The 13,558-nt window shown below is 38.6% G+C and overlaps 1 protein-coding gene across 5 annotated transcripts in view; it reads left to right on the forward strand.

Moving 5' to 3' along the window:
• Window positions 1–13,558, forward strand: part of pde4d (phosphodiesterase 4D, cAMP-specific) — a 150,923-nt gene that overhangs the window by 87,938 nt on the left and 49,427 nt on the right. Inside the window, exon 1 of one of the 5 annotated variants that reach the window (XM_079897290.1) lies at window positions 10,481–10,931. The exons of the other annotated variants lie outside the window; for them this stretch is intronic. Within the exon in view, the coding sequence (XP_079753416.1) occupies window positions 10,792–10,931 (140 nt within the window). The 5' untranslated portion in view covers window positions 10,481–10,791. Of the gene's footprint in view, window positions 1–10,480; window positions 10,932–13,558 lie in introns of those variants that run through there. 5 annotated transcript variants of the gene reach the window in all.

Genomic DNA, 13,558 nt, shown 5'->3' on the forward strand with positions numbered 1-13,558 from the left:
GCTTGTTTCCAAGGTGTTGAGCAGCCAACTTGTGGGTTCGGCATCTGTTTCCAAGCAAAGCCATCCGTGAGGAGGGGGATACAATGGGCACGTCCTGATTTTGCCAAGTTAGATGCGTTCCTGGGCCATTAACTAATGCATTAATATGTTTATAATGAACTGAATAAAGCACAAATGTCAGGGCATGTCAAAACTTCTCCAGGGGCCTCAAAACCCCCTCAGACCCCAGACGGTAGACTCACATTAACAATGAACAATAGCTACAATAATATATTATTAAATGTTGAAACTAACATTAACTAAGATTAATTAATGCATTAGAAGTATTTTTATTGTTAATGTTAATTAATAAATTAACTAATGTTAACTATATGGAGCTTTATTGTAATGTGTTACCGAACAATAGTAAATAATCCGAATGTTTTTTTCAATCAATATCTAGGGCATGTTGTAATCCAGAATAAAATGTGTAAGTTTGAAAATAAACAGCCTATTAAGGCTCCGTCCACATCTTTTTTCGTTTAAAAACGGAGACCTTTTGCTACGTTTGCACCTCACGTCTACACTAAAACGGCAAAAACGGAGACCCAAAACAGAGAAGTTTAGAAACGCTGCCGACCCGTTTTTCATTTTGAATCTCCGGAGGGCGTTTTGTCTGGACGGGTCAAAACGGAGGACTTTAGAAACGATGACGTAGTAGAGGCTCACGCTCGGCTCTATGATTGGGTGTCATCAGTCATGGCGTATATCTTTGCTAGCAGCTGTTGTGCAAGTAAATTCTGCATTTTACAATGCTATAACTGCCTACATGCGCCGGAGGCAAGCTATTATTCGAGCGATCTGTGACAATTCCCGTGTGTTCATGCTTTAGCACACTTTAGACAATTCTCCATGTACGGTATCGACCGTACATGGAGCGTCGGTTTTGGGTTAACCCGGGAAGAACCAGCGCATGGTGGGATAATTTTATCAATGAAGCTGTGTTTATACCGGCACGCGCATGCCCAGTGTTGGTGATGGTCACGTGATCCGCGTTTTCAGTCGTTTTAATGTGGACGGAGATCAATTCTAATACGCAGCTAAAACGCTGGTGTGGACGGATATCGTATTCGTTTTAATTCTCCGTTTCTAAACGAAAACGCAGTAGTGTGGACCGGGCCTAAGTGATTAGTGCTGTGATGAACACCATTGCGAATACAAAAATCTGAAAGACTGTTTAAAACATTTAAGTTTATCTGTGCTCATAAGTGCTATCTGCTGTCAGAGAGCGAAAATGCATTTTCATTCAGCGGTCTCCTTCACGCATTCTGCCATGCTTCTCATGCCTGTTAGTGTTGTTTCCATCAGAGTGCACATGCCTCTTTGATGCATCATACAAACAGTATTGTACATTTTAACCGGTTATTGGAAAAGTATTCTTAAAATGAATTCTAAAATAATTCGTAATACGAATTATTCTGAATAAATCGTAATAAATAATTCCCGCTATTTTAAATTGCCCATGATGACAATGCCGTGCATGTTCATTATAATGATATATCGTATTACTGTATTATCGGCATGTCTAGTGTCACGGTGTCCCAGGTTTGGTTATGTACATAGGGATGATATGAAAAATGCAAACCAGCGCTGCATGGTGGTAATTGTTCTGTCTTGTCACTGTAGGACACAAAAAATAAATAGCAGTCGTGATAAACAGCATAATAAATGGAGTGCTGGCTAAACATTTTCTCAGTAAGAGCATTCGAAATATTTGAATTATTCCACCTCCACAGTGCTTAGAACAATCATTTCCTGGATATATTGCCATTACTGGATATATTTTTATTTTTTTCCCCCATAAAGCAGACTTTGCGTATGTACCTTCCTTCCACCTTTTAAATGTACATATTTATTTGCGTTTTTAAATTTCAATATATAGCTATATATTTAATAGTTTTAGATATATATATATTGAAGAGATTTTTGTGTAAACAAAGCCTCTTTTTCTCCTTTGTCTTCTTTGGTTACAATTCTTTTCTTTGATATTAGGATGATGCTTTATATCTTTACCCATGTAACATTTTGACCCATGACATTTAAATGCCACCTGTGCTTCACCAAATCTTCTCCCAGACCGTTATCGGACATGGCTATACACTTGCTTACATTGTCGGCGCCAATATGCTGTAAGCACCAAAGTATCCACCGAGACAGGGTGAAGGTTAATTACATTGTGACAGTAATTACACAGTCCTGAGGACAGATACCAGACGAGGCTCACATGACATTGATAACCGCGATATTATCCTCCCTTTCTTTCCACTGGCCCTTTGAATTTATCTCACCATCACCTACCTTCTTTACACAGTGGGGTTTTGTTTTCACAACAGTAATAGAATTCAGGAATCATAAAAAAGCCAGAACAATGCCTTTGGGTGAGAATTGGAATTATGCAAATTAGTCTCTGGACGTGAGTAATTCATTAGCGCCTGCAATATAACAAAGATATTCGGCTGCTGCCTCTTTCAGGCACATAAATTGGGTTATAACTTTTGAAGACAGGTTATGTTTCATGCAATTTACTTAAGAGCTCATTTACATGAATTTCATTAACAACATGACATTATGCCTTGTTTTACAGCTCATACCTGTCATTACAGGTTGACTCATACCTGGGTTTCCTGTGCATATGTAAATGTGGTTATTTTTATTAATGAGTCAAGTGAACGCATGTAATCAAATATGAGAAAGCATTTTATGTTTCTGTTCCTGAACAACAATTTCAAAATGTTCAGATATGCAAGACGGATATTATAGTGTCGTCAGTATTTTAGTGAAGTAATTGTCATTCAGTGCAAGTACACCTCCTTTGTAATTTAAATGAGCCTCATTTATGGATGGGAATCATGAAGAATTTAATGGTTCTGGTTCCAGTTCTGCATGATTCCTGTCCCTCTATGGTTCCATTAATGACTCCTAGTACTTTTAACGAATAAATATTTGGATAAATTAAATTCCATTGCCAAATAACGAGATGAGATCATTTCAATAATAAATCAATTTAAAACAATTATTTTGTTTATGCATCTGTTTATGCAGACTTTTAATGGGTTTTTTGAGAATCAGCATAAATGTAACCCAATAATTGGCCATATATTATAAAACAAAACTAAACAAGCAAAAAAAAATTGTTTTCAGAGTTATTTTCATAAAGTATTGACAAAATGCATTATGTGCATATTTAACTACACTTTGGGCCCTATCTTGCACCCAGCACAATTGACTTTGTACACCGACGCATGTATCATTCCTATTTTGCACCCGCGCAAAGCGCGTTTTTCCCTCCACAGAAGCACGTCGCTAAACTAGGGAATGAACTTGCGCTCCCTGGGCGGTTCAGCGCAAAAAAGGAGGCGTGTTCCAGCGCAAACGTTCCTTCATGCTATTTTGCAGGTTTAGAAAACAGTTGCGCCACTAACCAGGAAAAAATGGTTTAAAGTCAGTGGCGCGTTGCGCATGTTATTCATATGCTATTTTAAGGGCGCATGCTTGGCCATAATCAATGTAGCGTGTGCACAACGCGCATACACTTTGATTCTCTCATCTACACAGAAGCAGCAGTTTTCATTTTTGCAAATTATACATTATTACGATAGATAGATAGATAGATAGATAGATAGATAGATAGATAGATAGATAGATAGATATACAATTTATTATAAAAGCATACATCTAGCTTACACATTTACCCAAATTATCATACGCCTTTTTAACCGAAGTTAATTTGGGTGGGTTTCTCCATCCCCAACGTCCCTGACGAGAGCGTTGCTCTCCTCGGCTGAGAACCGCTCCTCGCGTGCGTCTGGCAAATCCGCCGTTATAATAGGAATCCGCTTTAGAACAAGCGCGCCTGCTCTTAAAGGGAATGTGAGATGACGCTCTGATTGGTTTATTTCACGTTACGCCCAAACCACACCTATGAATAATGAAGCTACTTCAGACCAACCCATTTTAGATTTGCGCCTGGCGCAAGAGTCATTTATCCCGCCGGGAAAATAGCAACAGCGCCAAGACCCGCCCACAAAGTTACTTGCGCTTTGCGCTTTGACACTTGCGTTTCAGATCGTTAAAATAGGGCCCTTTGTCTTGTAAACAAACATGCTTAATTATAAGCTGCATGTGTTTGATTCACTAAAACGAACTGACTCATTAGAGTCGGATGTTCGATAAGTAGACTACGATTGTTTGTGCTGTTTTCAATTCACTAAAAAGAACAAGTGCGCAAGAGTCATTTGCTCAAAAATCAGACTACACTGGTTACACTGCATGTTGTCAGATTCACTAAAAGGATCAGGTTAGGAGTCATTTGTTCATTTGTAATCAAACTACGTTGCTCACACTGTCTATTTTGCACTGTAGATTCAGTAGCTTTGTTTCGGCAATGATGAATAAGTCATTGAGGAATATGTGTTGATGTGGGTGATTTTTAGACCATGATATGTTGGAAAGCACATGGTGTGCACTGGCATTTGTATTTTTCTTAGGAACTTTACTGAAACCATGAAGTAGTTTATAGACTCCTATGAACCTTTAAAACCTGAGCTAAGAGTCAAATAGATCACCCTGCGGTGATGATGCTTTTAAGGGCCTCTGTGGCTCCCTGCTTCAGTTTATGAAGTGCTTTTGTTTTTAAGGGGACCTATTATGCCCCTTTTTACAAGATGTAATATAAGTCTCTGGAGTCCCCAGAATGTGTTTGTGAAGTTTCAGCTCAAATACCCAACAGATCATTTATTATAGCATGTCCAATTTGCCCCTACTTGGGTGTGAGCAAAAACAAACCGTTTTAGTGTGTGTACCCTTTCCAGAAGAGGGCAGAGCCTTTATAGCTTGTTCTTCAGAGACTCCGACAACAACATACAGTAAATGGAGAATCTCATGCAGCCAATATATCAGAAATTGTCAGTATCGGTCAGTAGCAGCCTTATATGTTCGAACAGGAGCAGGACACTGATGGAGAGACTCAGGAAGAAGTTACAACTTTTAGAATGCAACAGGATGTTTCTGAATGGTTAGTTGATTCATTTATGTAGTTGTTGTGGAGTAACATTGTACAACATGTAACATTATTCAACTTATTGATTAGCATTTTCTGTCATGATCATCTATAAATTGTTGTACAGGTGCTCATGTGGGAACTGAAGAATGCCTACAGAGCCAGAGAATATATGCTGCATGGACATAGAACAGGAATCGCTTTGTTTAATTATGGTTAAAATTTATATAATCATCTTTAGCCACATTAGCCGTACAGCATGCTAACAAGCACTTTCAGAAACTTGTTTTGGAAACATTCACAAAATATGAAGTGTGATACTTACTTGTTCTGGATATGAAGTTTGCACAAACATACACGAATTTACCTAATTTCTTTGCCACAAATTCATCCACTGTGTCCTCAGTGGCTCCGATGCTGGGAGTCTATGGAGACTCTTATGTTCATTGGTACATCCAAAAACAATTTTTTCTTTTTCTTTTTTCAATTGTCGATTAAGGCAATTGATTGTTTCCTCTGTCACTTCCGGGGCTTGATCGGGCCTTGCCGGGGCTTCCTCGGGGCGAACGGACAGGGTTTTCTGGCCCGACGAATACCTTGGTCCAAAGCAAGCCAACCCGAGCTTGAGGAGTGGTTACGAGTCTGGAGACGGCATTCTGTCAGCATTAAAGACTTTTAAAATAATTGACCTCAAAACTCACTTTCATGTTTGAATGCCTTTTGTTTGTGATCCGATGTGGATTCTTATCACCGTATAAGGTAGAAATATTTATACACGATGCAAAAGACTATGCACGCTAACCATTACCATAGGAAACATGGTAAATATGAACGCTTGAAGAAATCAGACAAATCATAAAGGCTATCACAATCATGTTTTTATTTTATCTGTCAGTAGCCTATGTCTCGTCTCTTTATACCGGATATACTCTTTATTTTTTTTCGGGAGCTTCCTCTGCTTCTCTGACTAAAAAAATAACTGTAGCCTACTGGGAGAGTGTGCTAATGCTTGGTGGCATATTTGTAGAAATTATCATTCTTTGTAAATGTGATGTAAATATGTCCTGTAACTACCAAATAAACAGAAACAGACGCAACTGAATAAGTAAGTGTGTCCTCTTTCTTTTGTGAAATAGACCTAACGGTAGGCTAATAAAAAGTGATACATTGATAATAATGAATGAATTTGTGTCAAAATATGTGCTTATAAACCACTTTATTTCTGTGTGACTAATGTGCAATTTTGACACAAATTAATTCATTATGATCAATGTATCACTTTTTATTGTAAACCTGTAATAAAACATCGATGCTTGGGTTTTAAATATTTTAGGCCCAGTGCTACTGGCCCGAGGCTTTTAGCTCGGCATGGCCTGTTTAAAGCCCTGGCTCGCACTGACCCGACAGTGGAAACGCGGCTAATAGGTACTATAGCGAGGATATACATGGCAGACTATGTGGGGCTCACTCAGGGTGGGATTTATGCTAATAGGGTGGTGCAGGTATGACGTCACTTTGTACGCTAACCGGCAGTTAGCATCACACTGGTTCCCTCGACAAAAACCCATTAGGATTTTCCATAGGCTTTTGGATTTTTCACAAAAAACAAGCTCTGTGATCAACAACAGTTTATGATACTTGCACGTTTTGTCCATTAAGATAATTTTCACAGATGAACACAACGTTTATGAATCTTGAAGCCTAAATGCAGTCGGCAGAAGTAAAAAGCTAAAGGTAGGCTATAAACGAACTACACCACGGTCCCACGACTTCAACGTAATCATCACTAAGCTTCTGACAACTCTTTCGGTTTTTATTTAAAAAACATTTTCCCAGAAAGTTTGAGTTAGAATAGTTTATAAGAGCACAGTTATAAGCATAATGTGGCTGTAAAAGTGTATGAGCTTTCCTATTCGGTGTGATGACAACCTCTTGTCTCATTTAGCCACTTGTTAGCAAACCGCCTTTTTCAAGACACGTAACAGTAATGTATTTTATGTCTTAGAATAAAAACGTGAAAGTATATTGAGCTTCTGTTAACCACCTTAATAAATCCATTTAACCAAAAACTTGACTTCGGGACGATGAAACCGGAAGTGCTAAAATGCCAACTCGTTTCCACATTTTGGCCTACAAATTTACGTCATACCTGCACCACTCTATAGGGCTGATCGTCACCAGTCATGGGTGGGGCTTGTCCCTACTGTGACGTCAGTGTATTTTAAGGAGTGGGTGGATTTTTACCATTTTAGGCTGGCTGTTTACACACACTGTGGACACACATCAGTGTTCAAACACCATGTAAAAGTGAATTTTGCATAATAGGTCCCCTTTAAGACTTCAGATGCTGCTATTTGACTCTGGTGGCCCCGTTTGTGAAAATGAAATGTGTAAAGCAGCATTGAAAGAAAGAGAAAGATCCCCCCATAGAGAGATAACATAAACATCAGACAGTGAGATAAGGACCGCCGGCGCAATGCAGAAAGTCTATTTTGGGAGCTGGGAGAACGACTAGTGTGAGCAGCCCCAGTCAGACCCTCATTCAGGAGTCATAACGTCTCCCCCTCTCACTCTTCGGTGATCACACCCAATGCAAATACCAGAATGCATTCCATTTAGCTCACACTGTCAGTAAGTGCGTCGAATTAACAAGTGAATGAAGTGGAAATGGTGGAGATTGATAATGGTCACAGATCATGTGTATAAAAGGAAAGAAGCTATTGCATAATACACTATAACCAGGTTGCAGTTCAGTAGTGCATCTATAAATTTATGCTCTGTGGATTTTTAACACTAAAAGCTTTTATCCTAACGGATGTTATGCAATGAAGAGTATAAAATGTGACTCCTGGCGTACCTGCTGTAAATGCATTTCAAGGGAAGAACAGTGAGATGATTTTAAGCAGTTTTATAAATCAGCAGATATATTATGGCATTGAGCACTGAGCAGTGGTGGGTTGTGACCCGATAATGGGTGTAGGTCTATTATGTTAGGGTTGTGGACCGCAGGGGGGAAAAACAATTAAACTAACCATATTATCATGCATAATTAGATAAAACAATAAATAAGCTTATGAAGATGTAAAACATTGTTTGGCCTGACCGTGCTTTGAGGTGAATTATGCAGAGAGCATAAAACCAGCAATAAACACATCATTGATAAATATTATGCAATATGCTGTGCAGTTCGTACGTATGTTCAGGAGCCTAATGCATTAGTTGGCAGAGTGTTTGTTTCATATGTTAGGCTTTCAAATCACACTTTGGCTATTGTTTGTGCAAAATTGTCAAATTTCCAATTAAGAAAGAGTGACATTCATTTTATTGTTGCTGTTCAGAAGATGCTTATTGTGGCTCTATGCAGCTCATGATAATACTAATCCTTTTTTTTTTTTTTTTTTTTTAGAGTGTAAGCACTTTTTTGTTTGCTTTTGTTCATTAAACTATGGTTGGCCACTTGATGTTGATGTCCAATGTTAAATCAGTTGAGAACCATTATGTTAAAACAAGAGTGCAGGTTTTGGTACTTCAATTCTATAATGACTAGCACAATTGTGCTATGTTATGATTTACCAAAAACTCAAACCGTTACACCTGCCAAATATAATTGAAGCTTTCTTTTACAAAGAAAGAAACTATCGTTGGATGTGTTATTTATGCTAATATTCTCCCTGGAGACTTTTTAAAATTCTCTACTATGCTTGGTTTCGGTCTGTTTTTGCTGATGTTGACAGATTGCTTTTTTCGATCAAGTGTTTTTAAAGTGCATGCATCAGAACCAGTGAATTCTCACTTATTTATTTATAATAGCTCATCTTGCTTTACGGAAGATGGTCTACAGTGGCCCCCAAAAGTATTGAGACACTTCAAAATACATGAATGTTTCATTGGATTAGATAATAAAATATCAAACCATGTGGCATGCAAAACGGGTTGTAAATGCATTATAATAAATACATTACTGTTAATTAAAAAAAAAAGACATTCATGCTTTTGTTCAGCAAAGTCTCATTGATTGATTGAATTGATTTTTGTAAAAAAAAAAAAAATTATTTCAAATAAATGCAGTTTTTATTTTATTTTCTATTCATCTAAAAATCTTAAAAAAGGGTATTAAGGTTTCCACAAAAATAATAATAGCTGGATGCCTTTGGCCATACAAGGGATTTCCTGGAACGTCATAAGTTATTACTTCTACGAGTCTGTTTTGGACTTTCTGCGCAAGGGAGCCCTCTGGCTTCCAGTATTAATGAAACATACATTACATGAGAGTTTAGTGCGTCAGGTCATGCATAGACTATCTTGTCTCTTTGAATTTAAATCTAGATTTATTCACAGTGGCCCATGACAACCTCTATGCGAACACACTTGAATTTACGTCTTATTAAAAGTGCGGGGGACACTTCCCCTGCATATTCTATGCCCATGTGTGTCTGTGTGGGTCTATGATAAAGAGAAAGAGAAATCAGACCATGAGTGTCTTCTTGTCGCTGTTGCCTTGTTGTCTTTCCCTCTCAGTTTGAGGTGTCATTTGTTGTGTTAAAAAGCTACGTAAAGAGTACAGCTTGCACTGACAGAATCGATATGCTTTATTGCTGGAACGAAGAGGGCAGCAGGGGCTCTCGTTATGGGGTTGAAGAGGGATGACCACATGCCGACAGGGAAAGAGATCTACGCAAGAACAGTAGTCTCACTCGGTCCTGCAATGTGTTTTCCTCCCACACAAACACATACACGCTCATAAACCAGGGATGTTTTGTCCAAGGGAGATGTTGCCTATGCAACAAAAATCAGATAAGAAAATGATTTATAGTGCAGAAATAAAAATGAAATATATGATCAGATTGTGTGAAAGTGAGGGGGTGACTATGAAATACAATTTTTTTTTTCTGTTGACTGCCCTGATGTCTCTCTTTAATTTAAAGAGAGAGTTCACCCAAAAATGAGTTACTCACCCTCATGTCATTTCAAAACCTGTATGACTTTCTTCTGTGGAACACAAAAGAAAATATTTTAAATGTCAGTGGTGTCTTAGTTCGGCTGTACTGCTGAAAAACTTGCAAAATAAGTCTTGAAAGCTAACATGAAAAAGAATTATAAGATTGTAGATCATGATCCTTCCTGAAAAGAAATTGCCATATTGCTCACCCCTACCCTGTGGTACGCGAATCTCAGGTGTACAATTCTCATACCAAGAAAACAACAATAGACTTCAACAACTTTAATGTTCAGGAAAAAGGTGGATAAAGCTGATTGAACATTGATTGAAACACTGAAGTATTTAGGGCAGTGTACTTGCCGAACTCTACTGCCCTGCCCTCTGTGAAGCGAGAGGAAATATATCGCTGGCAACAGGAAAAAACAAAGACTTGATATCGTCATGTGGATAGGAAGGAGGAATGTGGCCAAGCGTTTTCCAGATAAACACAATGAACGTCAGACGGGAACAGCTCAGCACACTCCGTCAGAGGCTGTTGTATTTGGACGTTCTGGAAGCCACTGTTCATTTCAGGGTGATTTCATTTGTCTTCCCTTAAACGCTTATTGGAATAGCTTGTTTTTGTTAACAAGCTTTGTTAAATGTTATATATATTTTGTTAACAAGCTTTGTTAAATGTTATATATATATTTTTTTATCAGCATTAAAGTGGGGTCAAGTAGTAGTCTGCTGTAGATGGAAGTAGGCATAACCAAACATGGCAAACAAGTAAAGAGACAATACGGACACAGTTGTCACATAGTCTTTTCTCTCAATGAGAAGGATTCGTGGAGTGCTTGTTGAGAAACTCTTGAAAGTCTGTCATTCAATGAAGTCTGGCCGCAATCAAAGGATTCGCGAGGAGAGAATGATACGCTTGAGCAGCCTTCCTCTCCGGAGGCACTCATGGATATGGTGAGAGCTTCCTTTAGCATGTAACGTATGTATTCGTGTGTTTGTGTTTCTGGTGAAGCTGATTGACCGCTGGAGGAGTGGCATCCACATCACAGCAATGTGTCAAGGAACATCCAGCTCTTTTCACATGCTAATTGTTTCATATGCATCATATGCGATTGAGAGCACATGTCAGTTTGTTTGTGTGTGTGTGTGCGTGCCTGTTATTTGAAATGATGCTTTGTCGCAGGTTGCCGGGCTCTCATCCATCAGCTTGCCATTCAGAGTAAATTTACTGTTTAATGGTGGACTCATTTCCTGCAGCTTCATCCAGCATTAAACGCTTGAGCAGGTTCACAGATGAGGGTGTATATCAAAAGCAGATTAGCAAGGGAGGTGGTTATAATTTCATCAGAATGGTTATTGTTGTGAGCCTATCGAAGCCAAATATGATTATAGTAGTAGTTAATTTGTAGTTCATAATCTTAAGGGTGAGACACACTGTTTGTATTTATTCACTGTCCATAATTATTTTCACACAGATACACACACACACACACACGCATGCACGCACGCACGCATACACACACACATGCACACACACAAACACGCACACACACACACTCACATATATATATATTACGTTCAAAAGTTTGGGGTCAGTAAGATTTTTTTTTACGATATTAAAAGTCTCTTATGCTCACCAAGGCTCCATTTATTTGATCAAAAGTACAGTAAAACATTTTGTGAAATATTACAATTTAGAATAACATTTTTTATTTTAATATATTTAAAAATGTAATTTATTCCTGTGATGGCAAAGCTGAATTTTCAGCATCATTACTCCAGTCTTCATTGTCACATGATCCTTCAGAAATCATTCTAATATGCTGATTTGATGCTCAAGAAAAATGTGTTATTATCAATGTTAAAAACTGTGCTGCCTAATATTTTTGTGGAAGCCCTGCATTCTTTTTCAGGATTCTTTGATGAATAGAAAGTTCAAAAGCATTTATTTGAAATAGACTTCTTTTGTGTCGATGCAAATCTCTTTACTGTCACTTTTAATCAGTTTAATGTGTGTTAATAAAAGTAATTTTTATAATATTTTACTGATATTCGTCAAAACTTTACACGTTAAGTTTATGCACAAAATGTATAGACATTTAACTTGAGAAGGGAGTTACATATTTGACGAATTATGTCTTATTTATTCACTTCATACAGCAATTTGTTTTATTACAAAAAAGTAAAAAGACAACACTAGGCTATTTATTGTGGACTGAATGAAATAGATTTAATGTTTTTGATTTCTTGTGCCAAAAATCAATAACAAAAACAAACATTTAGAAAATGGCATTGGCTTCCGCTTCCTTTTCTCTCATACAAATATGACGGCTTTACAGCAACCTTTTCATATTTCAAATACAGGGACAATTTTCTCTTGAATCACTGCAGGCCCATCACATAATCCATGACCGTGGACTTGCCAAGGCTCTGATTTTCCCTGGAAATACAGGCGCTTGTGTAGCACTTCCCTTTAGTTTAGCGGAGGGGCTTGGCTGATAGATGCTTTATTGAATCTGCCGCTGGGCTCCTTGACAACAGTGAGGAACGAGTGGGTGTCTCGCTATTACTTCACAGTAAGAACACAGTGTCAGCACAGTCAGCGGGCGGCAATCAGCTCCATCCGTATTTCCAGCCGTGTTGATGCGGGAAGAATAGCGCCTGAAGCGACTAGCATAGTTAGCGGCCCACCGATGCTAACCCGATTCATTGCTGCCGTCATATTTCCTGTACGTTTCAAAACATCTCTCATGTCAGTGTGTGGGCTGCCACATTTCATACATGGATAGTCAGACTTACACAATCTGTTTGTGCGATTGACGATAGCTTAACGGATGCGACGGGAACTTCAAATACGCCAAGGATGTGCACTATAGCTTCAGTTAAGGGACAAGGGGTTGCTTGACCAACCCAAATAACAGCATTGTCACTTTACGGACAACTTTTGCCCCTTTTTAACAGCACCTTTTCAGTCGTATTCATTTGTCTGGGCTAATTTTACGCTATTTGTGCGATAGTTATTTTTAGGCACACAAAGTTGTTCACATTAAGTAAAAAAAACGGCATCATTGCAGGGTGATTGTAATAATGCTAATAATGCTTCTGAGTGGTTGGCTCTAGGGCTGCACGATATGAGGAAAAGCTGCGATGTGCGATAACATTGTTTAAAATTGCGATGACGATATGACTTGCGATAAATATTCAAATGTTAATGTTAGCTAGGCCTATAGCCTACTGTTCCCATGTCTTAGTGCTTTAATAGGTTCTTTGCATGATAGGTCAAACGTTTATTACCTGCCTGGTTCAGATTACACGATTTTAGCGCGATTTTGGCACGATCCGTTTGACGTAGTGTATTGTGGGGATTCGTAAACGACAACGGGCGTCGGGACACAAGATTCGATCGTTTCATCTCGTATAGTGTGTCATAGTGGGCGACAACCGACGTCGCGTCTGCCATGCTTCACGACAGAAAACTAGCATGTTTAATTTTTTAACGGTCCTCCATGACGGGTTGAGTATGTGAGCGAGAGTGAGTGTGCGCGAGTGAGTGAGAGCGCGAGCAACAGTTTGTGTGCGCG

The sequence above is a fragment of the Squalius cephalus genome (genome assembly GCF_949319135.1).
Source record: "Squalius cephalus genome assembly, chromosome: 16".
Classification (NCBI taxonomy): domain Eukaryota; kingdom Metazoa; phylum Chordata; class Actinopteri; order Cypriniformes; family Leuciscidae; genus Squalius; species Squalius cephalus.